A 27,704-nucleotide genomic window follows, 5' to 3' on the forward strand; every position below is an offset into this window, starting at 1 on the left:
ACAAAGATTTCTTACTTCAGTTGATTGGACATTTGTATAGCACTCCACAGCCTTGTTTTCCCCATAATTGGTGTCCTTAAAACTGAATTGTGCAATAAAATGTTTTTATTTGCCAACCATTGATCTTTGTAATATAGTCAGAGGCTTTGGATCTAAACAAGATTAGAGTTAGCACTATTCAATTACAAAAATCATTCACTTACGTGCAAACTAGGGGTGGGAGAGAGGCAAAGAGACAAATTAGGGACTTATATAAGGGGAGAATTTAAAAAAACCCACTTCTGGATCTGAGTTCAAATCTCACTTCTGTTACTTGCTACCTGTGTGACCTTGTGACCTTAATTTCTCCTAAGTCTCAACTTTAATGTAAGATGAAAGGCTTGCACAGGATGGCATCTGCAGCTCTAAATTGGCGAGGGAGGGGGCATGGAATTCTCAAACCACTTGTTTGCTATTCTGTTCAGGTAAGGATTGTATCTATTGTTTTCTGAAGGCCCTTTCAAGCCTGTAATTCTGGGATGAGCTTTTTCCCCACTTCTATTTGGATTCTCAAGTAGATAGAACCATGCATATTTTCCCCAGAGCTCTTGGGGACCATCTCTAAATAGCAAAAGTAGAAAATTGAATCCTATGGGAACAGCCTGACTAAGATGATTGTGGCCAAGTTTTAGAAACCCATATTTGAAAAACAGGTTGGGTGAATGGACTGAACTTTGTAAATTTATGCTTTGAAAAAAGATAAATGATTTCCTCCTCATTGGGGGATATTTCTTAAATTCCTCATTGAGCATGATGGACTGGGAACAGAACAGAACAATTTAAACAAAACTTATAGGCCTTTCTGAGGCCAAAATTGTGCCTTTGATAGAGAGAATACTGGTCTGGAGGAAGGTGAGAAGAGACAACAACAAAATAGACTGAATCCATGATACCTGAAGCCTTCATTAAGTTCTCATGTAGTTTGTTACAAACCCCTGAGGTTATCAGAAAAATGAATAAAAGTCTCGGAATGACTGGCATTTGAGGGTGGGTGGAGAGAAGTTTTTGACCCTCCTGTTGTGGGCTCTAGTTCTACTATCCATTTGGTCGTTACCATCTCATCTATGCAGGTCACCATGTTCATTTGTTGTAGATCCTGAAAACAGAATAAATGTTGGTTGAATGGCTGATGTTGTCATTTTAAATGACATTTATACCGTCATGGGTTTTCATCCTTGAAAGGGATCTCAGAAGCCATTTAATACAGCTGAGACCTCAAGGAGAATTCCACTTATAAAGTACTAAACCGGTGGTCAGCCATCCAGCCTTGGTATGAAGACCAACAACTCCTGGACAGCCTTAAGTACTAGACACTTTTAGCTCATTTCAAGTCTTAATTGGCCTCCTTGCAACTTCCACCCAGTGTTTCTGGTCCTACCCTCTAGGAACAAGCAGACATTTGATAGTCTCTCAAGTACTTGAAGGGAATTATTATGTTTTCTTAAGTCTTCTCCAGGCTAAATATCCCCAATTCCTTCTAAGAATCCTTATATTTCATAATTCCAAGGCTCTTTTTCACCCTCCAGCTGTCATCCAGCTACTCAACATGCTTCCTAACATAGCATCCAGCGCTGACCTAATTACCCCCAATAGGATCTGACCATGACAGAGACCATAGGACTAATACTTCCTTCCATCTTGGATAATGAATTATTGGAGATTGAATAATTTAATGTGTCTTTATTTCCCTTAGCTTTCTTGACAATTTTATTCTGTTCTTGACTTATTGAGAGTAACGTCATTGAAATCTCCAGATCTTTTCAGATGAATTGCTGTCCAGCCACACCCCATCTTCTGAGTGATTTTTTTAACCCAAGTATAAGACTTTTGTATTTATGCCTATAGATTTTGTCTTATCAATTTCTTACCCAATAGGCTGAAACCTACTGAAATCTCTTTGGATGCTGACTCTGTCTAACATAGTATTCAGTTATTTTGAGGGATAGCTAATATGCTACTTGTTAAGTCAACAAGTATTTATTAAGTACATACTATATGCCAGGTACTTTCCAAAAGAATAATCACACAGTGTTTTTCGTTATCATTCAGTAGTTATAAGAATTCTGAGGGAATATAAATGAAGTCCTCTCAGCTATTTAAGGTCAGTAAAAGAGACTCCCAGATTTAAGTCCCAGCTGTCTCCAACCTATTTGTCCTCCTTTTTTCTTTGAATATAAAACTCGTGTTTTTTGTTTGTTTGTTTTGTTTTTACCAGTTCTGTCCTTTTGACTTCAATAACTATGAAGCTCTTCCTCATAGAGTTGTCTGAACCTCTGTGCTGGTGAGAAACAATTGTTTTCCCCTCAACTAGCCAATCCCACCCAATTCCTTTTATGCTCTGGAACCATTTCCACGGCCCTTCTGAGCTGCCTGACATAGACATGAATAAAATATAAGAGCATTTCCCCCCAATTCCCACTGAGCTAAAACCAGTAATTAAGAAACCAAGATGAGGAAATGTATGCAGATAAAAGACACCCTCCCTCCCCATCTGCTGCAGGCCTCTTGCTCAACAGAAACCTTATGAGTTTGGTTTTACAGTAGTCTGCCAATAAGATAACGTTTGTCAGTTCCTCTTACTCAACTGATTTTTGATCCATCGATTGTTATTTCATCCATATTTTTATAGACCAAGTGACTTTCTAGTATTCATTTCATGTTTGTCATCAAGCAAATAAGGGCTTTACAGAAAAGTTAGGAAACTGGAAACTAAAATAATCGTGAAATTCAAGAATTCTGAGTTCTCAGAATCCTGCTAGCTTTTATCATATTGATCAACTTTCTAAGGCATTTGTGGGGGTATTTTAAAATTTAAACCAAAATTATAATTGTATTTCAACTCTAGCATGATTCATTTAGCTCAATTAATAGTCAATCACCACCTCCCACATGAAGCCTTTCCTTTTCTCCCATAGCTAGTTCCCTTTCTGTCTTGTATTTCTCTCTTGTATTTGTATTTATTCTCTATTTATTGTATTTATTCTCTGTTTATTCATTATATACTTCTGTGCATACATCGTCTCCCCCATTGGAATGTAGACTCTTCTCCAGAGGAGAGATTGTTTCATTTTTTGTTATCTGTATGCACAGTGCCTACCTAGCCCAACGTCTGATGCACACATAGTTGGCTGGATATAAATGTTATTGATCGCTTCATTGACCATTTTTTGAATGACTGCTCTTTGTAAATTTTGGTGCATGTCACCCTGTCGATGACTCAGAGAACTCTCCAAGACAAAGATTCCTCACTGTTAGTTCCTTAAGTCAATGAAATCACAGTAAATTAGAGAGAGAGAGAGAGAGAGAGAGAGAGAGAGAGAGAGAGAGAGAGAGGGAGAGAGGGAGGGAGGGAGGGAGGGAGGAGAGGAGAGAGAGAGCTTAAATAATTACTTTCATCGATTATTTTAAAAGGCTTTTTCTTCATTTAAAAAAAATCCTTCAGTGTGAATGAGTTTAAGTTGCTTTTCTGTGAGTTCCTTTTTCCTGAGACTCACCACCATGAAAGGAGGAGGAGGCACATGAAGGAGAGCCTGGAAGTCCTAGAAACACACCAGCTGCTTCATAGCTTTGCCACATGTGATCTTAGTGCATTTAGAAGCTATTCCTGGGGTCAGCAAATTAGAGCCTACAGCCTGTTTTTACGTGACCAGGGATTTAATATCATTTTTGAATTTTTAAATATGACAAAAGTTTATTTATAAATGTAAAGACCATTCTTAGTTCCAAGGTGGGCAGTGACAAGCTACTGACCTTACTATGTATCAGGCCAGAAAATAAAATTATGGGAAAGAGAGAGGACATAGATATGAGTCAAGTTTAAATCCCAGCTCTGATAAATACATATATATGTGTGTGTGTGTGTGTGTGTGTGTGTGTGTGTGTGTGTGTGTATGTATGTATGTATGTATGTATATATTAACTATATGACCATCAGCAAGTCAATTTGTCTTGTTGACACCCATTTCCTCATCTGAAAATGGGAGAGATCATTCCTGTACATCCTTCAAGGTGGTCTTGTGAGAGTACACAGTAGAAAGCACCTTGTACTGAGAAACAGAGGTTTAGATTCAAGTTACCTGGGAGACTGATGTGAAATGACTTGTACAGGGTCACCTAGCCAGTATTCGTCAAAGGCAGGACTTGAACCCAGATCTTCCTAAACAGCCCATTATGAACTTCTATTAATTAGTTAGGATCCAGATTCTGGCCAGGTATTTCCAGTATAACTTCAGGCAGGTCACTTCTTTGAACCTCAGTTTCTTCATTTGTAACATGAGATGACCTTTACGGCCCCTTCCAGCCTGAAATCTATGACTTTATAAAAGCACTTTGTAAACCTTCAAGATGTACAGAAATGTGAGCTGTTCCTCTGAAATATCATGTGTATGTGTATGTACATATAGAGAGAGAGAGATAGTTTTATATATAGTTATTAGCTTTCAAAGAACACTTCAGATCCTGCCTTTTCCTACTGCCATCCATTGGCAACTAGGTAGTACAGTGGATAGATTGCTGGGCCTGGAGTGAGGAAGACTTAACTTCTAGCATTCAGGTGCAACCCCAGATACGTCCTAGCTGTGTGATCCTGGGAAAATCACTTACCCTTGTTTTCCTCAGTTTCCTCATCTGTTAAATGAACTGAAAAAGGAAATGGCAAATCCCTCCAGTATCTCTGCCAAGAAAATCCCAAAGACGGTCATGGAGAGTTGAACACAGCTAAAATCTTTTACAGTCTATACCATAGAATTTAGCATTTAATCATCACATTATTACAAAACCAAATCATGTGGAATTATAACCAAATTCTGGAAAAGTTGTGTCTATTTCCTCCCTTATTGCCTCAGTCACCATCCCTGTCACTTCCCAACCCAAAAGAACCTTCTTTAGCCATGACTTCGGCCAAGGTGCTCTCTCCCCCATGGCATTGCAAGCTCCTTGAGGGCAAAGGCTGCCTTCACTATGTTTCTTTCTATCCCAGCACTTGATGTGCAATGCTTGGTACATGAGAAGCACATAATAAATGCCTTTTTCTTCCCATATTCATTTGTTTATCCATTTCCTCCCATTTCATATGTGGGACTAGCCCTTCCCTGATTATAAACTCCTTAAAGGCAGGGAATGATGATTTATATTCCTGATCTCCTTTAGTTCCCCAAGCATGAAGTCCATTCATTAGTGATGACGATGATGATGACAGTGGTGATGATGGGCATTTACACAGTGCTTTAAGGTTTTACAGTGTTCTTTACAGACATTATCTCTTCTCTTGTCACAATTTATTATCCCTATTTTACATGCAAGGAAACTGAGGTAGACAGCAGGTAAAATGACTTACCCAGGGTCGCACCACTATTATTCATCTGGAGCCAAACTCGAATTCAAGTCTTCCTGACTCTAGGTTCTGGACTCCTCTATCCACTGCACCACCAACTTCTTCATCATAGTCCATAGAGGTAATGGAGTACAGTGGAGTGAATGCCAGACTGGTGTACTGCTTTAGTGTTTACAATGCACTTTACTTGATTAGCTCATTTGGTCTTTATAGCTAGTTGTAACTAGGACAAGGTAACGGGAGCTTTGCCTCAAGAAATCAAAAGTTAGAGGGTACAAAAATTTAACATGAGCTCTTTTAGCGGTGAGAAGCCACTCTAGTTCTAGTTCTTCTAACCATTTGGTTGAACTTGTCTTCGTTGCTTATTGCATTTTTCTTACATCATGAATTACAAAGTCAGATTTAATGTGCTGCTGCTCTGTGCCACTGACCCTAGCCACCAAAATTGCTAGTTATAGCACTGATCACAGTGATTCTGTGAATGTGTTTACGGGTGTTATTATCCCTGTTATACATAGAAACTGAAGCTCAGAAGGGGTGGCGTGGGGTTCATTTAGTCACACAGTGAATGAGAAGTGTCAGACAAGCTTCAGATCCAAGTCTTTTCTGACTCCAAGTCCAAACAGTTGCTCAGCAGACATTTATTAAGCACTCCCTGTTTGCCTCAAGCCCCATCAGCTTAAGAAGCAGATACAGGATTCTCAATAGTCCCTCTTCAGATGGTCCCAAAGCATCACTGAACCTTTGGGTCATTTAAGGCAATGCTGCTTGGAAAAGAAACAAATGAAATTTGCCTTGGTGCACTTTACCTAGCGATGTGATGTACACTGACAGACAGTGGGGAAACCGCTGTTCACAGAATAGATTTTATGTGGCATGGGACACTACTGCCTGCTTGGAATTGACCCAGATGATAGTGAATTTTTGTACCTTGCCATGAATGTCCCTCCAAAAAATATAATTGCTTCTGAACATGAGAGATAATCAAGTCTTTGTAACTTAATAAACCCTGCCTGCAAGTTCCTCTCAAGCTTTTTCTCACAGTGCCCTGCTTCGGGTGAAAGGGTTCCTTTCCTCCTAGCTCTTTATATAAATCTCTTCTTGGGCCCCATACACCCTACCTTGTATTTACTGATCTATGTGCACAATAGGGCTGGGCATGTGCTCATTGATTGGCTACTTTCTGTGGGCCACATGCTCTGGCTAAAGGATAAACAACTTAAGGACCCCTGATTTTTCCTTTGGACCCCATGACTGAAGTGGGTCAAAGAGACTTGGCCCAGAGGGCTGGCCATTCAGCAGTCTTTATGATGAACCAAGAGAAAAGCTCTGCCACTCTCTTCCTCTGTTTTGAGAATATCATTTAGGACTCAGAAAGGGAAGCAAACAAAAAATAGACCAAGTAGAACTAAGGACCTGTGGTTCCTTTGTTGTAATGTAGAGTGCCCTGGACCAGAAGATCAGGAGGGCTGGGTTCAAACCTAGCTTCTTGACACTCATTAGCTGTTTGACCCCAGGTAAAGCACTGAACTATTCAGAGTTCAGTCTCCCCTTCTGTTTTGATGGGAAAAATGATTTGTGTACTACCTATGCCATCAGATTGTAACAGAAAAGTATATCATAAATCTTTAAGTGTCAAACAATGTTAGCTGTAGTTATTCTGCCTCACTATATACATTAAATCATTAATCAATGAACAAAATTTTATTAAGCGCCTACTATGGGCCAGGCATTGTCCCTAAGAGCTGTGGGAACAAAGACAAAAGAACAATCCCAGCCTTTAAAGACCTTTCCTTCTATTGAGGGATGAGTTCTTACAGAACTCAATATGGACAATGAATACAAGTTATAAGACAGGTAAATACACTAATAATTGATACAAAAATTAATAAATGTTGCTTGGAGATGAGTCTGATCAGATACTGGATCCATCCAACAGTCAGATCAGCTAAAATTGGGACTTCATCATGTGGTCCTAACTCAGCCAGTCAATCAAGTAAATACTTATTAAGTGTCTACCATGTATCAGGCACTGTGCTAAGCACTGGAGATACAAAACAGGGCAAAAGGCAGTTTTTGCCCTCAAGCTTAGAGTCTAAGGGAGAAGACAAACTTGATTCTGAACGCCTGTGATCTTGAAGACATGTGGGACTTCCTTCCCTTCCTTAGCCCTTTCCCAAAGTTTCTGAAGATTCTTAGGAGGGAGAAACAGCAAATAATATGCCCCCATCCTTCTCCCAGCTACATTTAGCAGTTTAATTGCCAAGCCCCTCTCCCCAGGAATTTCACTTTAAAACTCTTCATTCTTGAAGTGTTAAGATTTCAGAGAAATTAAAAGATGCTAATAAGGACGATTGATATCAACATGGAACCTTAAATTTAGCAAGTCATTTCCACATTCTAATTTGTGCCTCAACATCTCTGGGAGGTCAGTGTCATTCTTATGCCCACTTCACAGATGAGGAAACTGCAGCTTCAAGATGATCCATGACTTGCCCCTGTCTATACAGCTAATAATATGTAAGGTAGGATTTGAATCTGGTTCTTGCTGACTTCTAGGTTTAGGACTCTATCTGCTCAGCCAACTGGAAAGGACCTTGGAGTGCAGAACCTTGTAGATGGGTATTTTTTTCGACCAAACTTAAGATTTCATTGATGTAGGGTGAGGAATCTGCCTCCACCAACGTAGGCTGACAACCTGTAATCTTAAATGAGTTGTCTAGGGAACTTAACAGAACAGTGACTTGCCCAGGGTCACACAGTCAATATGTGTCAAGGAGACTTGAAACCATATCTTCCAGACTCCAAAACCAGCTTTCTATCCATTACTTCACCCTGCGCCTCATAGTTGGTAGTAGGTACTTAAAATGCACATTTAAATTAGTTAAATTGAATTCAATTAAAGGTCATCTCTTCCATCTTCTTTATTTTATGGAGAAAAGGTTCTTGACATGGTAGTAGGCACTTAATTAATGCTTGTTAATGAAGGAATGAATGAAATATTTATTAAGCACTGACTGTGTGCAGTGCGCTATGGTCAGCATAAGAATTAGAAAGTAAGATGGGTCTTGCTTCCAAGGGGCCCACCTTCTAATGGTGTGGGCTTCAGCTCCGAGTCAGATAGAAGGGTCCCATGGTTATTAGGGGGCAGCTGCAGAGCTCGTGATAATTAGTGCCTCTTCTCTAGTATCCTTTCTGCTGATAAAAGTCATTTCAGTTTCTGGTGTTGAACCATTTCACAGAGCCAATGACTTTGGTGGTGAGGACTTTCTATTGATTGATTGTTGTGCATTGAAGTCCTACAGTTTGTACAAGATAGGGCCAGAATTCAGACTCAAAATCCAGTGTTATCCCTTCAGATTTCAGTCTTTCTTATGCTCCTCTGTTAAAAGATTGGGGACCCTTGGTAAATAATCAGGATTTCTCAGTTTCTTGATGGAGAAAGAGTAAGGGGGAAGATAATTCCATGGCTACACTACCACGTTCAAACTGTGTTGTTCACCACCCCCACTCTCACCCCCGAACCCTTTGGTTGCCACTCTTACATTTTACTCATTGATCCAGTCTGTTCACTTGGCATTCCTTTAAGGTGAGACTTTGCCTTTACATTTGTACATTGTTGCTGCCTGGCTGAACCTGCCCCCATCGTAGTGGGAGAGCCATCTAAGACTCATTTTCGTAATCTGCTGTTAGATGAAATCTCCAAGGTCAGGTCCATGACATCACCTGACCAGCCATGCTTGGGCAGTTCAGGTCAGATTGTCAGAGTAAAACCAATAGATACCCAGTCACTTCTGCTCTCAGACGTGGGCAGCTCACACCAGCCATCCCCCGTCAACGCAGAACCATTTCCAATTGGAAGGTTTGTATTTACAGAAAACTGAGCATAAAATAACATGTTAAGTGCAATCTATCATCTGGGGTCAAAACAACTGTGTCCTTTTTTGTGATTATTTTGGTTTTTGTGCTGATGTGGGTAAAGATAAGACTTCCCTTAATCTCAGTCAAGCCAGGGGTGAACTTGGAACATTCTGTGGGTTGAAAGACCTGTTCAAGGAGGGGGGATAGTGTACTACCTGGGGCCTCAGAACTGAGGAGGGTCCCCAGGAGAGTTGTGTAACGACCCTCTTGTTGCAGATTTGGATAAATGGACACTGACATGGATTACGAAAGGCCCAACGTTGAAACCATCAAGTGTGTCGTGGTTGGAGACAATGCTGTGGGGAAGACCCGATTGATCTGTGCCAGGGCATGTAACACCACCCTGACCCAGTACCAGCTGCTGGCCACTCATGTGCCCACAGTATGGGCCATTGACCAGTACCGAGTTTGCCAGGAGGTAAGGGGGGACCTCCCATCCTGTTGGGCCAGAGGCCTGGGTGCCTTCCAAGTGAGACTTACTACCCCCTGAAAATGCTAAATTGAATGGTTAGGTAGGGAAGCAGAGCAAACAAAAATGACCCAAGAATGCCTGGGTTCCCACACGTTTCACAGAGCATTCATAGAAGAAAGCTATTTCCTAAGTTAAGCTACACTGGAGGCAGTAATAATGATGGACCACTTTTTTTGGACTACACCTATGATTTCATCAGTATGGGAAACTCCCAGTTAAGAAACTCCCTCTACCATTGCAGAATGGTAACTGCTTTGCCATTGGGAGTCTTAGAGAATATTCTGGAGCCGTAGGAAATGAAGCAACTTGCCCACAGTCACACAGACTTTAAACCTACCAAAGCTGTCTACCAATAGTCAACAGGTATTTATTAAGCACCTGTTGTATACTCAGCCCTGCTGTATTAAGCAATGGGAACAGATAGACAAAAATCTGGTCCCTGCCCTCCAGGTGCACCCATTGTAATGGAAGATACAACATATTGATAAGTAGGTCTGTCCAAGATAGACCACATCCATGGTCTCTTAGAATAAGGCGACCCGGCAGCCAATCTGTCAGCTGGACATTCAGGACCTCCTAAGCAGAAGTGACCCTTTCTGCCCTGTCTCTGTTGCAGGTCCTAGAACGCTCTCGAGATGTCGTCGATGAAGTGAGTGTTTCTCTCAGGCTCTGGGATACCTTTGGTGATCATCACAAAGACAGGCGTTTTGCTTATGGCAGGTAAGTAAAATCTAGCCTAATTTTTAAAAAAATGTATCACTTGGGTTTGCAAAATCAACTAAGCAAACACAGAATGGAGGAGAAATGGAAAGCACATGATATGAGAAAGATCTTGGGGAGGGGTGGTCTTAGTGGACCCACAAGCTTGAGGTAAGTCAACAGGGCACCATAATGATCCAAGTAGCTAATGCAAACCTGGGCTACATGGAGAGGAATAGCACCTGAGAAAAAGGGGGAGAGAGGTCAACTGTATCCTCCCTCCTAGTTGGAACACATCTGCAGGATTGCATTCTATTACTTTGTAGGAAGGCCATTGAGAAAATGTTGGTGTCCAGGGTGGTGAGGAGGGACCATCCCACATGAGGAGCAGTATGTCAGTGAATAAGCTTTTATTAAATGGGGTAGTCAGGGAAAGAACCAATTTCAACTCATCGTAAGGAAAATCTTCCTAATTGGAGCTATGGGATTCTGTGGATGGCAGTCCACAAGCATTTATTAAGCTAGGCACTTAGTGTGTGTGTGAGGCATTGTGCTAAGCATTGGAGAGAGCAAGAAAGGGAAAAGGGAGAAGCCTCCTGATAGACTCGGGCAGGCCAGTCTGGGGGGATGTTGTCCATAGGGATGGAAGGTCCTCCAGGGCCATCTAGTCCAAGTGCCACTTTTACAGATGAGGACAGTGAGGCTGAGGGGAGTTGAGAGACTTGACAAAGATCACATAGGTAAGTAGGGGTAGAGTTGGATTTCACCCCAGGTCCTTTGAATTCAGGTCCAGGGCTCTTTCTCCTACATTAGATCAGATGCCCTCTGAAGGCCCTCCCAAATATGGGCATCCATGATAATGACCTTCTCATTGTGTGGTCCCATCTTTGCAGTACCTCACAACATTGCCATGAGGATTTAGGGAGTGGCCAGAGCAGTAGAGTTGGAGACCCTGGGCCTGAGTTAAAATCATAGCTCCACTTTCTAGCAGTGTGTGTGACCTTGGTAAATTCAGCTCAGTTTTTCTGGTGTTTGTCTGTGAAATGGATCATAAGTCATTTAAAATTATAACTGAAAGAGACTTCAGGGTCTATCTGGTTCAGACTACTCCTTCTACTTATGAGGAATTGAGGCCAAGAGGGGTCAAGTCACAGTCACCCGAGTAGTGAGGGATGGGAGATATTTGAACCCCAGACCTCTGACTTGAAATCCAGTATGCCTTGGACTGTCCCATACCACTTCTAGGGCCTGGCCTAGTTACCATCCAAGGGCATGTCCAGATCGGAATCCATCATCCAGAATCCAAGTCATTCTGATCCTTATAAGGCAATAGGGAATTCTGAGGAGCTGTGAGATGTCAGATGAGTCTACACAAGCTATGACCCCTGTGGCCACAGGAGCCTCAGGTCTCCATTCCATTCTCTTCTACTCACAAGACTTGACTAAACTCCCTCCCTCATTGAAGAGGCAGAGGAAGCCGTGGGTGGGATAGCTCTCATGATGTTCCCAAGCCTTCCCCTTCTGCTGACTGTCTCTTTAGCCCAGATAACACATCTCCTGCCTTCTGCCAGACTACTTCCAATCCTTCGGAGACTGGGCAGACCCATTTCTCATCTCTGTCTGCTGTTCCAGCCTTTTTGTGGCTACACTAGGTGGTCCTTCACGACATCGAAAGCACCCTCTCATATTCAACAAAATGTTCTTTCTCTCCAGAAAGCATCTTCAAATTCCTCTGTAGGTGGATTTTCAAAATAGGAAATCAACATCAGTACCAGATGCTAATTTTTTTCCTCAAAAAAAAGTAAAAAGTGATGTTTATGAGAAAGCGAGTCCTGAAGGAGGAATGTGGTGTTCTGTTCCCATAGGAAGAAGGAATGATTGAACAAAGTGAAAACTCATTTATTAAGCTCTTACTGTATGCTAAGCAAAAAGTAATGAAACCCTTCCTGCGGATTTAATAAATGTTTATGTACTGGCTGACAGGATCCTCACTGAACTGGAATATAGAGTTGTATCCATTTCTGTATTCCAGACACCATCTGGGACTTCAAGAAGCTTATAGTCTAGGAGGGAGAAAATAGGACATGTAGTAAAGGAGAATGCCCATCAGAGTATGATGTGCTGAAGCAGCTTTTGGGAGGGGACGCACCCTCTTCACTGGCAGCTCTTAGGGAAGGCCCCCAGAGGGGGTAGGTTTTTAAAGTAGCTACAGATCTCTACAGTGTGGCCTAAAGGGTGGAGATTTTGCCTTGGAGTCAAGAAGACCTTGATTCTAGACCTGCCTCAGACATACACCAACTGTGCCTTTATAATCTTTATAAAGTGTGTCCTTTATAACATATATATATAGAGAGAGTTTTATAATGACTTTCTCATTTTGTATTAGTTTTAATTAATTAATTTAATCACAATCCTATGTATTTTAAGCATTTAAAAACAGAATTCTGAGAAAACCTCCTTAGACTTTGCCACACTGCCAAAAGGGACATGATAGAGAAAAGATTAAGAAGTCTTGGATCACATGATTTCTGAGGTGCCTTCCAGCTGCATCAGTGGTCCCTGGGTAAGTCAGTTAAGTTCTCAGTGCCCTGAACAAACCACTCAAGGTTAGAAATAGCAGGAGAAATGGGAAGGTGCTAGTGCCAAGGAGAACCAGGAACTTCTTCTTTGCAGAAGATTTTAACTAAGACTAAGGAAGTCAATCAATCAATCAGTAGACATTTATTAAGAACCTACTATGTGCCAGGCACTGTATTATGCACTAGGGATATAAGAAAGGGCAAAAATCAGTGCCTGTCCTCAAGGAGCTCATAATCTAATGGGGGAGAAAGCATGCAAACACACATATACACACATGCATGCATACATACACATATATGTTTATGTATACAAATGCATATATCAAAATACATATACATATGTGTGTGTACACACACACAGAGGATAAATGGAAGGTCCTTAACAGAGGGAAGATAGTAGAATGCAGAGGGCCAGGGGAAAGCTTCCTGGAGGCAGTAGGCTTTTAGCTGGGTCTCCAAAGAAGCCAGAGAGGTCAATAGTAAAAGCGTTCAAGCCTGGGGAAGGTACAGCCAGAGATAACGCCTAGAGATGAGAAAGGGAGGAGCATCTTGTTTGAGGACCAGCATTAGATGGAAGAGGACATGAAGGGGAATAAGGGCCAAGAAGACAGGAGAGGAAGGAAGGAGCCAGGTTATAGGTAGCTTGCCAACCAAAGATGCTACATCTTTGAGTCCCAGCAGGGGCTTTGAAAGCATCTTCCACAGAGCAATCAGTGTTGAGTTGCATTAAACAGGAGCCTGGGTTTAGCACTAACAAGGACCCTCCGAGAGTCCCTCTGAGCCAGGAGTTCTTAACCATTTTTTTTGGTTCATGGACCCCCTTGGCAGCCTGGGGAAGTCTCTGGATTCCTTCTCAGAATAATACTTTTAAATGCATAAAATAAAACATGTAAGATTGAATGGGAAACCAGTTATTTTGCAACAGAGGTATAAGAATGTTCAGAACCAAGTACACGACCTCAGTGAAGAGCCCCAGATCTTCTCCAGTCTCCTCTTTTTTCTAGATGAAACAGCCAAGGGCCAGGGAGTTGAAGGGACTTAGTCAAGAGTCACACGGATAATAAGGGTCCCGGGTAGGATTTGAACCCAGATCCTCTAACTCCAGGGAAAGTGCTCTTTCCACTATAGGTGTGGCTTCTTCACACATTAATTCCAAGCTGATGATGCTGGTTCTTTGTCTTTCCTTCTTGAAGAGGACCATGGCACTAGGAGTCATTTGTGTACCAAGCTGGTCCAGTCTTAGATAAGAATAGATGGATGTTCCCTTGAATAGTCAATTCATAAAGCATTTTATTAAGCACCTACTAAGTGACCATGATGAGACCCTGAGGGTAGAAATACAAAAGCCAGATTGCCCTTGCCCTCTGCAGGAGAATCTGCAAGTTAAACAAGCTAATGAAAAGAGACTGAGAACATGCACTGAGAAATGGAGGGGAAGGAAAAGCAAAAGATAGTAGTAAAAATCTATTTTAAATAAAACCTTTTTAAAGTTGCTTAAAGGAACTAACATTTATTTTTCTTAAAAAAAAACTTTGATATATTTTATTTCTGCGTCATCTTTATTTCCCATGGTTTCCCTTCTTCCCTCCTCCAAGAGCCATCCTTTATAACAAACAGAGAAATAAAATGTAAGAGAGGAAGTAACAAAACCAACTCTTTGTAAGGACCCCCTGCACATCAGCTATAAATGGATAGAATGTGTGTGCAACATGGCATATAAGCCCACAGCCAAAGGATCCCACCTCTGTAAAGGAAGGAAGATCATCAAGGCACCTGGAAACCAAACTTTCAGCAAACCTCATTAAGCATCTACTGTGTGCTTAGGTGGCACAATGGATAGAGTGCCAGTTCTGGAGTCAGAAAGATCTAATTTCAATCCTGCTCACTTTCCTAGCTGATTGACCCTGGGCAAGTCATGTAACCAGTGTCTGCCTCATTTCCCTCCTCTGTAAAATGGGGATAACAATAGCACCTTACTAACCATGATAGTTGTGATGATCAAATAAGATAATATTTTTAAATGCTTAGCACAGTGCCTGGCACACAGGAGGCTCTAAAATATCCCCTTCCCTTCCTTTGCTCCCTCTTCTCAGCCCCGGGCTGGGTGCTGGGGTGACAAATGAATCCGTCCCTGCCCCTCCAGTAACTCCCTTGTACCACACACGAATCCATGCCTCTGGAATGGCTATTTGGTTTTTCTCACAGTTCACCTCTTTTCTTTCCTGGTGTTTCTGCCTTGGCCTCTTTGTAGCTGGAATGTCATCTCCATGCATTGGTTCATAGACCATTCACTAAGCTCCTCAATGAGAGCTGCAGTGGTGGCTACAGGTAGTTTCCACACGTGGAGAGCTCAGGCCACATTCCCAAGCCTTCTGTTCTGTGCAGGGAGAGATGAGAAGCGCAGACCACAGAAGGCTGTGGCTCACTTCTCTTCTCCAAACAGCTCTGGGTCTGTCAAAGAGATTCCTGAGGTGTTTATATTGAGTTCATCTTCTTCAGGAAACTGGGCAGTGTGTTTTACTGAACCACGGAAATCCCATTCATTATTCGCTGTAGTTTAGAGGATCTGATGGGACATCAAACTTATAAGTCAGGAATACCCAAGTTTGAATCCTGCTCAGACCCTTATTAACTGTGTGACCTGAACTACTCACTCCATCTCTCTCAGGCTCAGTTTCCTCTTCTGTAAAATGGGAATAATAACAACACCTCCCTCCTAGGATGGTTATGAGGATCAAGGGATACATGTAAAGTGTTTCATAAACCTTAAATCACCAGGGAAATGATCACTTGTTGCTGTTGTTGTTATACACTCTTGTTTAATACAAATTTATGTCCAGGATTCACTGAATTGTCCTATCTCGTGGAGGAGGGATCAGGCTTGTTCTGCTTGGCCCAAGAAAACAGAACTGGGGGAGGGGGGGGATTTGCAGAGAGAGGCACATTCCTGCTTTTTGAAGTATAACCTTTCCAACAGTGAGAACTGTCCAGCAGTGGGGTGGGCTGCACTTTGGTGGCCACCTTCTCTGAACCAGAACAAGAATAGAAGACCCTCAGAGTGGGGCTGAGTGACCACTGGTTGGGGACATTGTCCACAGATTTCTTGTTTAGATAGGTTTTGGACTAGTTGGCCACCAACTCGAGTGAACATGCCTATGTTAAATGCCTCCCCTGTGCCAGGCACTGGCTCTTTTCAACGTTGATTCTGTGATCTCTTAGGTCTCTGCCAGTTCTAAATGAATGAGCTCATGGTCTACAGGGTTGGGAGTCTATAGACCTGAGGAAAAGATGGTCTCTGACTCTGTGACCTTCTTGCTAGTCAGGCATCTGAAGGAAGCATGACACTAAGCTCCCAGACCCCTGGTGCCCCAGTTCTAAATGCTGAAAGGATGTTCAGAATCATCTCATCTAGCCCTATAACTTCATTATTGCCCCCTATTAATTGATAGAATCAAATAGCACCTTTAAGATCATCTAGGCAGTCACCTTACTTTTCATCTAAGGAAACTGAGGCCCAGAGATCACATAACTAATTCTAACCCTGGATATCTATATGTTGTCTCCTCTATACTGTTTGAGAGCACAGATTCTTGTTTGGTTGGGGGTAATTCAAGGGGGTGCAGCTAGGTGGCACAGTGGACAAAGCACTGGGCTTGGAGTCAGGAAGACCTGAGTTCAAATCCAGCCTCAGTTACTTACTGACTGTGTGACCCTGGACAAGTCACTTCACCCTGTTTGCCTCAGTTTCTTCATCTATAAAATGAACTGGAGAAGGAAATGGCAAACCACTCCAGTATATTTGCCAAGAAAACCCCAAATGGGGTCACAACAAGTCAGACATAACTGAAACAACTGAGAAGCAACTAAAAAAATATTTTTTGCCTGTCTTTGTATCTCCAGCAAGTTGGTAAGGTACCTGGCACCCGATAAGCATTTAATAAATGCTGACTGACAACATTAGAGGGGCTGGGAGGTCAGTGATTTTTTTCCACCATATCACGTTACAGATTGTGTCCTGTCATCCCTCTGCCCCAACATTAACAAACTGCTCCATCATGTGATTGTCCAAAGTACGTTGCCTTTCCCTGCCCTTCCCTCTGCCATGAAGGCTGATTGTTTCAAAATCCAGTTTCTCTCTCTGTCACATGCCTCAGGAATGCTCCCCTGCACTCACCTTTTGGTTTGGTTTGGTTTTAAGCATTCCCAAATCCTCTTTATTGCTGCTTTTGGGGATTTTTACCTTATTGTTGAAGGAAAACTGGTTCTTTCTGGGGACCAAAATAAAACAGCAAAGTTCAATTACTTTTGTAAGAAAGATGTCCCAGATTTCCCATTATACTCTTCCAATGCCTGTATCTACCTCACCTTCCCCTGTAACAAAGAAAAACATTCAGCAAGTAGAACTGACTAAGCATCCCTTTCTGATAGTGTATACCACATTCCATACCTGTAGTCCCCCACTTCTCTGTTAAGAAGGTCAGCTGAGTATTTCATCATCCATTCATGACAATTCTTCATTGCAATTAATCTGAGTTCAGCCAACTTTTCCTCTTCATTATCAGTCATTGTTCTCCTAATAGGTTGTAGATTATATAACATTGTATATCTCCCAATGAAGTGTATATTACTCTCCTGGTTCTGTGCTTTTGTTGTTTAATTGTTTTTCAGTCATATCTGACTCTTCATGACCTCATTTGGGATTTTCTTGGTGGAGTAGTTTACCATTTCCTTCTGTAGCTCATTTTACAGATAAAGAAACTGAGGCAAACAGAGTTAAGTGACTTGACCAGGGTCATATAACTAGTAAGTGTCTGAGGCTGGATTTGAACTCAAGAAAATGAGTCTTCCTGACTCCAAGCTCTATCCTCTGAACCACCTAGCTGCCCCTGATTCTGTGAATTCTCTTTGGCCTAATCTAATAAGTTGGTTCATGGATGTGTTTCTGCTAACTTGTTCCCAAAGGGTCATTCTGCTACCAGATGTCTCAGAGAGAACAGAAATCACAGGACGAATCATGGGACCACAGACTTAGAACTAGGAGAGTCCTTAGAAGCCTACTTATTTTACAGAAGAGGAATTGAGGTCTGGGGGGTATAACTTGAGATTAGACATGAAGTATCAGAGGCAGGATGTGAAGACCCAATGCTCTTTCCAATACTGCACTGTCTTTGTTATTGTGACTGACAACCCAAGGTCTTTCAAAAGAATGTTCTAATTATTTTAGTTAAGAAGCCTGATTCAGTGATAACATTGATTGTGAGAATCCTTAAAAGCAGCATTATTATTATTATCACCACCATCTTCATCACCATTGTCATCATTTTGTCATAGAGAAACTCCTTGGTTTCTGAGTCATTTTGACATTTAATGACTTGTCATTCGGGAAATAAGACAGAATCCTCATTATACTTTTTGTCTCCATTGTGTTGACAGCCCTATTTGGGTCCCACAGAAGTGTTTGCTGTCCATGAGAATGAACAATCCATGTGTTGTTTGCAGCCCTTTCTGGGGGCTGTGGAGTAAGTGCATCTGGACCCTTGTTAATCATTCATTGTTCTCCTGTAACAAGGAGAGAATCCAGATTCACAGCAGAGTCCAGGAGGACTCCGCCTCCAACCCTGTCCCCTGATAAGAAGTTGTCCCTGGGAATACTCAGAATTAGAATCCCAGCATAGACTCTGCTGAGTGTGTCCTTCCTGGTTCATGGAGATGTCAGGAGTGGGCTAACACTCAATGATCCCCTGCCATTTTCCCCAGAGTTCTGTAATGGGTAATACCTTCTCCCCAGCTGGCAAAGCTCTACAACCTTCTTTCCCAGCAAAGTTGACTTTAAAAATAAGGCCCAAATAAAAAAAAAACAGACCTTTTAGCTGAACTGAGGCCCCTGTCAAGCCTCTGTGAAGAGGAATCCGGGAACCAGTCAAGGGAGGGGGATTGAGCACCTCAGGCACTAACCGCATACTGGCACGAGACAGCCCCAGTCAAAGTGGAGTAAAAAGAAATGAGCCGGGTTCAAATGCTGCCTCTGCTTGCTACAGACCATGGAATCCTAGACATAGAAGGATATTTCAAAACTCATTAAGTCTGGCCCTTTCGTTTTTACAAATGAGGAAATTAAGGCAGTCCACGTATAGAGGTGAAGAACCTTGCCCAAGGTGACTAAATCACAGAGCTGGTATCTGAGTCAGCTCCTCTGACTCCAGATTTAGACTTCTTTCTTTGCACTATGTTCCCTGCCTTTCAGTTTTGTGTGGTAACAGAGCTAATATATGTGCTATCCATGCCTCTATCTAGGTCATTGATTCAAATGTTAGACATCACAGAATCAAAAACAGATCCCTTCCTTGCACACACACACAGTAAGCTCCTTGAGGAGAGGTAGGATTTTTTTTTTCATTTTTATCTACCCAGTTCTTTATTTTTTAAATTTTTTTCTCTTTCTTTTTTTAAATTCTTATTTATTTACTTATTTTTCGTTTTCAACATTAATTTCCACAAGATTTTGACTTCCAGATTTTCTCCCCATCTCCCTACTCCACTTACCCCAAGACAGCATGCATTCTGATTACCCCTTCCCCTAATCTGTTCTCCCTTCTATCACATCCCTCCCTTCTCTTATCCCCATCCTCTCTATTTTATTGGAGGACAAGACTGATTTCTATACCTGTATTCCTTATTTCCCAGTTGCATGTAAAAACAACTTTTAACATTTATTTTTAAAACTTTGAGTTCCAATTTCTCTCCCTTCCTCTCTCCCCACCCATCCCCACTGAGAAGGCAAGCAATTAAATGTTATATGTGTGTAATTATGCAAAAGGCTTCCATAACTATATTTCCCTCCTTCCTATCCTGCCCCCCCATTTATTCTATCGTCTCTTTTGACCCTATCCCTCCTCAAAAGTATTTGCATCTAATTACGCCCTCCTCCCACTTGCCCTCCCTTCTATCATGCCTCCCTGCTTATTCCCTTCTCCCCTACTTTCCTGTAGTGTAAGATAGAGTTTCATAGCAAATTGAGTATGCATGTTATTCCCTCCTTAAGCCAAATGTGATGAGAGTAAGGTTCACTTTTTCCCTCTCACCTCCCCTCTCTTCCCTTCCATTGAAAAACCTTTTTCTTGTCTCTTTTATGTGAGAGATAATTTGCCCCATTCTATTTTTCCCTTTCTCCTCTCAATATATTCCTCTCTCATCCCTTAATTTTTTTTAGATATCATCCCTTCCTATTGAACTCACCCTGTGCCCTCTCTATATATGTATATAATCCCTCCAACTATCCTAGTACTGAAAAAAGTCTCGAGTTATAAATATTATCTTTCCATGTAGGAATGTAAACAGTTCAGCTTTAGTTAAGTCCCATATGATTTCTCTTTCCTATTTACTTTTTCATGCTTGTCTTGATTCTTGTGTTTGAAAATCAAATTTTCTATTCAGCTCTGGTCTTTTCATCAAGAATGCTTGAAAGTTCTCTATTTCATTGAATGACTATTTTTTCCCCTGAAGTATTGTACTTAGTTTTGCTGAGTAGGTGATCCTTGTTTTTAATCCTAGTTCCTTTGACTTCCAGAATATCATACTCTAAGCCCTGCAATCCCTTAATGTAGAAGATCTTGTTTTTCAAGTATTGTATTCCACAATACTCAAATTGTTTCTTTTTAGCTGCTTGTAATATTTTCTCCTTGACGTGGGAACTCTAGAATTTGGCTACAATATTCCTACAAGTTTTCCTTTTGGGATCTCTTTCAGGAGGTGATGGGTGGATTCTTTCAATATTTATTTTATCCTCTGGTTCTAGAATATCAGGGCAGTTTTCCTCGATAATTTCTTGAAAGATGATGTCTAGGTTCTTTTTTTTGATCATGGCTTTCAGGTAGTCCCATAATTTTTAAATTGTCTCTCCTGGATCTATTTTCTAGGTCACTTGTTTTTCCAATGAGGTATTTCACCTTGTCTGCTGTTTTCATTCCTTTGGTTTTGTTTTATAATTTCTTGATTTTTCATAAAGTCATTAGCTTCCATCTGCTTCATTCTAATCTTTAAGGAATTATTTTCTTCAGTGAGCTTTTGCACCTCCTTTTCTATCTGGCCAATTCTGCTTTTTAGGGTGTTCTTCTCTTCATTGGCTTTTTGGATCTCTTTTGTCATTTGGGTTAGTCTATTTTTTACAGTGTTATTTTCTTCAGCATTTTTTTGCGTCTCCTTTAGCAAGCAGTTGACTCATTTTTCATAATTTTCTTGTATCATTCTCATTTCTCTTCCCAATTTTTGCTCTACTTCTCTTACTTGATTTTCAAAATCCTTTTTGAGCTCTTCCATGGCCTGAAACCAATTCATGTTTTTCTCAGAGGTTTTGAATGGAGGAGCTTTGACTTTGTTTTCTTCTATTTGCATATTTTGGTCTTCCTTGTCACCAAAGCAAGATTCTATAGTCTGATTCTTTTTTTGGTTTTTGCTCATTTCCCCAGCCATTTACTTGACTTTTAAGCTGTTTGTCAAGGTAGATCTCTGCTTCTAGTAGTGGTGAGGGGGTGCACTGTCAGCTGCTCAATTCCCCCACAGTCTGTGGGCCTAGAGCTCCAGAAACAGTCTCTGTCTCTGCCCCTGCTGCTGTTGTGTCTGCTGTGGATTCCTTTGCCCCCTTCACCCTTTGCTGCCCTGGGATTGGGGCCAGACTACTCCACTCTCTCACACTGGTCTCACAGGCTATTTCCACTGACCTTCTAATTTATCCTTGGTGTTTTGGGGTCATGAAGTCTGGAAGCTGCCACATGTGTGAGAGATTCAGTCTCTCCAAGGCCTGCTCAGGTCCTTTCTGTGCTGGTGTAGCTCATGCTGGACTGTGCCCTGCCCCCTGCATGACGTGACAGACACTTCCCATAGACCTTCCAGGCTGTCTTGAGCTGGAGATTCACCCCATCCTTCTGTGGGTTCTGCAGTTCTAAAATTTGTTTAGAGTCATTTTTTACAGGTATTTGGCTGGGCTTGGGGGCAGTGTTGTAGAAAGTGCGTGCTGTTACTCTGCCATCTTAGCTCTGCCCCCTATCTACAGAGTTCTTAACACAATGTCACTTAATTAAATTGAATTAAAATTAATTAAATTGATTTTACCTCTCTGGCTTGTAAGATCTTACTTGTTTCTTCTCCCAGCAAATCTGATTTCTAACACAAGGTACACCTGAGTTTGAAGATGCCTCCTTGTTCTTCATTTATCACATAGACTCACAGATATTTATGTATTGAATTAGGGTGCTCGTGGGATTCTCATTCCAAGCCAGCATTGCATTTTCAATGATCCACTTTGCTTCTGGTCCTTCAACTAGCCCTTGCTTCATCCAGTTGGACTCTTGTTCAACCTGTATTTGTATCCCAGTTAGCCACAAGGAAAGTGTGAGAGACTTCACCATTTCCAAGAGCTAGGTACACCATATTTATAGCATTAGTAACTGTCATGAAAAGAAAGGAGAGTAGGCTGGCAAAGCCTGCTCATGATGATGACAGGCTATCTCTTTTTGATTGCTGCTGCCTTTTCTAAATGTTCACCAACCTTTGCTTTAACAATACATCTAAGATGTTGGCAGAAATTGAAGAAGTGTTCACCTATTGGCCTAGAGTTGGCAGATTCCATTGTCTTCCCTTTTGGAAAATTGCATCATTTGTCTTATCTCAACATGGTATGGCTTCCATTCTCTGTAGTCTTCCAGTGATCACCAACTGTAGCTCAGCAGTTACATCTGCCAGGAGGATGCAGAGCTAGCTCCACTGGGCTAAGTAACTAGAATTCACCAAGGGTAGCCAGTTATTCTCTTGCTCTCTCTCCATTTATCTTGGCTATCAGCTTACTACTGCCTCTTTTTGTTGTTGTTCTATCTTTTCCAGTGCAGAGATCATTGTCTTTGGCAGAGAAAACAGAAGAATAGGCGGCTACCACACCTACTAGTTATGGGCTCTTACCCTCTCTTGCTTCAGTTTCCCCATTTATAAAACAAGGAAATTGGACTCAGTGGTTTCTAAGGGTCTTTTGGGCTTTAAATCCATTAGATACATATGTAAATGAGATCACATTTGTAAAGTGCTTTGTAAACCTTAAAGAGCTATAGAAATTCTAGCTAGCTAGCTGTTATGATTGTCAGTGTCTTCTTGAATTCCCAGTTTCAGTTTTATTCAGTCAGCCTTCATTACTTGCCTACTATGTGCAAGGCACCATGTTTCATCAACTATGAAGAGAGACAACCTGTCAGCCTCCTTGTACAACAATTACAAAATAACTCATATTTCCGTAGCACTTTAAGGTATACAGAGGGGTTTCTACATAATCACACTGTGAAGTAGGTGGCATAAATATCTCCATTTTACAGAAATGAAAATTGAAACTCAAAGAGTGTAAATGACTTGCCTATAAAAGGATTAGAGATTTGATGCTGGAAAGAGGCCTTAGAGTTCCTCTATCTAGTCCATCCTATTCCTCTTATGGAAGAAGACTTGACCAAGGTCACATGATTAGTAAGTGGGTCTGTTATGGGTTTTTAGCATTTTATTGACTGCATCATGATTGCTCCTTCCTGAAAACTGGTGATACAGGTTCTCTACCCCCCCACTCCCACAGCCGACTCTACTCCCAATGAGCCAACCATTGTGCCTTGAGCTCTTTCTCCTATCACCTTCTTTTTGTCTTTTTCTGTGTTTTTTCTTATTCTGTTCTGAATCTCTGAAGTTTCTTTAAAAATCTAGAGCTGAAAGGGGTCTCCGTACCAATGGGGCAGAGAGGTGAATTAATGGATGGATGGATGGATGGATGGGTAGATAGATATATAGGTAGATAGATGAATGGCTAAATGGATGTAGAGTGGTATAGATAGGTAGATGGATAGGTGGGTGGATAGACAAATAGTTTGGAGGTAGATGGATGGATAAGTGGACTTAGAGTGGGATAGATAGGCAGATAAATAAGTAGAAGAATGGATTGATGGGAAGAATGAGAGAGAGAGACATGTAGCACTTACTACATGTCAGGTGCTAACCAGTGTTATTGCTCCTGTTCATGGGACCTGTAACCAGATAATGCTTACTTTGTAGCAATGAACAGTGGGAAAAGCCCCTCCAAAAATAAGATAAAAAGAATAGTAAGAAAGTGTCACAGAGCTGAAGAAGAGGGGGCTGTCAACACCAGACATGAAGTGCTGAATCTCGTGGTCCCCTTGAACTGGCCCAGACAGAGTGTTTATCCTCATGTTTTTTCAAAACATCTCCCGTGCGCAGGAGGACAAGGCCAGAACAGGTGTCCAGTAAAACCAAAATGTGACAGTGAGTGAGTGGGTGAGTTCTCATTTTTCCCAGGCATGATTTAACTGTGATAGGTGAATTACTCTGAGCTGCCTCCTCTCTGTCCAGAAGGGTAGTTAGTATTTAAAGTTCTTGCAATAAAAAGCTGGCCAAATGTCAGGGCATGTTTCTGAAATAAGGCTTTTTGGAGATGTATGCTTCAATTCTCCAGACATATCACCTTCCCCCTTGTAATAACCATAAAAGCAGGTTCCCCCAGTCCTTATGGATTCTTTTCAGGCAAGGTGGGTTGTTTTCTCTGTAGAGGGCACAGGTAATTGTAGACAGGAGTCATTCTGCCCTTCTATTGTGTAAGCTCAATTAAAGCCCTCTGAAAAATTCAGGACTTTGGCTACCTGGTAGGAAAGTGTCCATCCCTGCCTTTTTCTGGGGCTCATAAAGTTGAAAGGGCTCAAATGCTGGAGATTTTGCATCCACCTTTGCTTTGCCCCTGATGTGGAGGTTGTGCCAAGATGTGCCAGTTTGGAATGAAGGTCTGTTAGATTCCTTCTACAGTGATGTAATGGCAAGTGACATTGACTGTAAATGGTCAGAAAAAGAATTGCTGGTGGGTGTGTGTGTGTGTGTGTGTGTGTGTGTGTGTGTGTGTGTGTGTGTGTGTGTGTGTGTGTGTGCGCGTGAGAGAGAGACAGAGACAGAGAGACAGAGAGAGAGAGACAGAAACATAGAGACAGAGAGAGAATATAGAAGAAAGGCAACCAGGCTAAGGAAGGGCCTTGGGTCCCTGCCTTATGAGGAAGGGCTCTCCATAGCACAGGTAGTAGAGTGTAGAGGGGGAAGAGAATGGAAGAAGAATTTATTAAGCACCTACTATGTGCCAGGCACTATGCTAAGTGCTTTACAAATGTTATGTCGTTTTAATGCTCAGAGCCCTAGGAGGCAGGTGTTGCTATTTTCTCATTTTATAGTTGAGGAAACTAAGACAGAAAGATGATGAGACACTTGTCCAGGGTCCCACAGCTAGGAAGTGTCTGCAGCTGACTTTGCACCTGGTCTTCCTGACTCCAGGCCCAATGCTGTATCTACTGTGTCTCCTGGGGGATGGACCTGGGAATGGCTGGCCTGGAGAAGAAGCTTCTGGTCAGGGAGCAGTGGCAAAGGAGAGACGTGATTGCTCACTTCAAATCCTTGAAAGTCTGTTGTTATGTGGAATAACAATCAAACCTGGACTGCTTGATCCCCTCCTCTGACTCCAAGCCTTTCCCAGGCCATCCTCCATCCCTGGGATGCTCCTTGCTCCCTTCTACCTTCCAAAATTCCAAGTTCCCTTCATGCCTTAGCTCAGGGGCCTCTTCCTCCCTTCGTTATTTCCTAATCCTAGTTAGTTGTTATGATTCTTTCTCACTCCCCTCAAAGAAAAAATTACCTAGCATTTGCTTATCTGTGTAGATGTTGTAACCCCCTAGGAAGAAAGAAGAAAGGAGGCAGGGAGGGAGGGAGGGAGAGAGGAAGAGAGGAGAAAAGGAGGCAGAGAGTGAGAGAATTTATTAAATATTTGCTAGGTGCCAGGCACTACACCAAACACTGGAGATATAAATACAAGCCAAAATATATGTGTGCATTATAAATATATATAAATATGTGTATATTATATGTGTGTATATGTGTGTATATACATATGCATATATACATACCTGTATAGAACACATACACATATGTATATATGAACATATATAGGAATAGATACAATATGCACATATATGTATAGAATATGTGTACACATGTTTGTATATACACATGTATGCACACACATGTATGTACATATATGTGCATTGTGTAATCCCTGGCCTCAGGGGACTTACATTCCAATGAAGGCAACACATCCAGGTGTCTGCAGAAGTGGAGTGGGGGGGGATACTCATGGAGGGGCCAGGTGGAAAAGTCCATTGAATGAAGTAGTGGAGCCAAGACAGTTGTGAACAGGGACATCTCAGCACTTCTTGCAGTGATGGGCTTGGATGGGAAGTCGACCAATCAGAGGAGAGGGCTAGTGGTGCAGAGGTGGCAGCAGTGCCAGGGGATCGGCGAGATGTGACATGCAAGAAGGACCAGAGCCCCAGTGACTTAAGAGCACGGGCTTTTCTCCTGGCCTTTGTCTTCCCAACTCTAAGCTCAGTGCCTTGCACAGAGTAATATACTTAGTCTTTGTCCAGTTGAGTTGAATTGGCAGACAGTTAAGGTGCTGCCCTGTGCCAGGACACACTACTAAGGCCCTGGTCTCCAAAGAAAACTTTCCCTGTTCTCAGTAAGTTTTCCTTCTTATGGAGTGGAGTGGGAGATACAATGTGGACATATGTGTAGTACCAAATATAGACCCAGTAAATATGAGGTAGTTGGGGGAGGGGAAGGTGGAGGAGAGGGAAGCATGGGCACCCAGGGAGGTCAGTGGCAGCCTCATGATGGGGATGATATTTGGCCTGAACTTTGGGGAGGGAACTGGGGCCTCTGAGAGACCCAGGTGAGGAAGGATACTCTCCAGGAATGCAGGGCAGCTTCTGCACGGGTACAAGAGCATCAAGTCTGGAGTTTCTGACATTTGGGGACAAGTGGACACACCAGTTAATCCCCTTTGAAAGGTGTTGTTTAATGGGATGATTGAACTTTTAAACAGAAATCTTTTTCAGAAGGGATTTATGGAGGATTTTTCAAGGCTCAGGACATGTTCATAGAGATAGGTCTGTGATCAGGTTGTGAAAGGAGATGAGGGTGTGTAGGGACATGTCTCTGTCCTGAAGAAACATCATGGAGAATGACCAGGAGACAGCAGATGGAATTATCAGAGTACAGAAAAGGGCGTCTGAGGGTCTGAGTTCAAATTCTGACACTCTCCTCATTATCTGTGTGATCTTGGACAAGTCACATAAGTGGCTTTCACACTTCAAATGAAGTTCTCAGGGCCTCAATTTGCTCATCTGTAAAATGAGGGGAAATGACCAACACAGATCTCTTTAGCCCCAAGACCCTTCCATCAAACTGTGTTGTCTCAGGCTTTTTGAAGGCTCAGGAACAGGCGGTAGCCTGGACCCATCTGTCTACACGCAATGGCTCTTTTGAATTTCTATTTAGGGTCTTTAATAGCTTTCTAAATAAATCCATGTGATTGGGCACTTGGTGAAAGTAGACCCCAGAAATCTACTTTCCCTTAAGCCTCTCACATTCTCATCAAACAATGAATAACTCCCTCTTCTGTTTATTTAGCTTAGAGGCTCAAGGAAATGAGGCCTCCCACTGGGAGTTCCTGCTCAGGTCTGCCTGCAGCCTGGTGGGACAAGCTAGAGAGAGCCCCTCTGATCACATGTCAGGAAATAAACTAGCCCAGGAT

The 27,704-nt window shown here is 42.0% G+C and overlaps 1 protein-coding gene across 12 annotated transcripts in view; it reads left to right on the forward strand.

Moving 5' to 3' along the window:
• The window catches only part of RHOBTB1 (Rho related BTB domain containing 1), a 205,037-nt gene that overhangs the window by 142,727 nt on the left and 34,606 nt on the right, over positions 1 to 27,704 (forward strand). For 11 of the 12 annotated variants that reach the window (XM_072628869.1, XM_072628873.1, XM_072628876.1 and 8 more), the window contains 2 exons: positions 9,509 to 9,710; positions 10,381 to 10,484. In XM_072628869.1, coding sequence (XP_072484970.1) covers positions 9,519 to 9,710; positions 10,381 to 10,484 — 296 coding nt within the window. In that variant the 5' untranslated portion in view covers positions 9,509 to 9,518. Of the gene's footprint in view, positions 1 to 3,425; positions 9,234 to 9,508; positions 9,711 to 10,380; positions 10,485 to 27,704 lie in introns of those variants that run through there. The other variant, XM_072628877.1, reaches the window with a different exon arrangement.

The sequence above is a fragment of the Notamacropus eugenii genome, chromosome 1 (assembly GCF_028372415.1).
Source record: "Notamacropus eugenii isolate mMacEug1 chromosome 1, mMacEug1.pri_v2, whole genome shotgun sequence".
NCBI classification, from domain to species: domain Eukaryota; kingdom Metazoa; phylum Chordata; class Mammalia; order Diprotodontia; family Macropodidae; genus Notamacropus; species Notamacropus eugenii.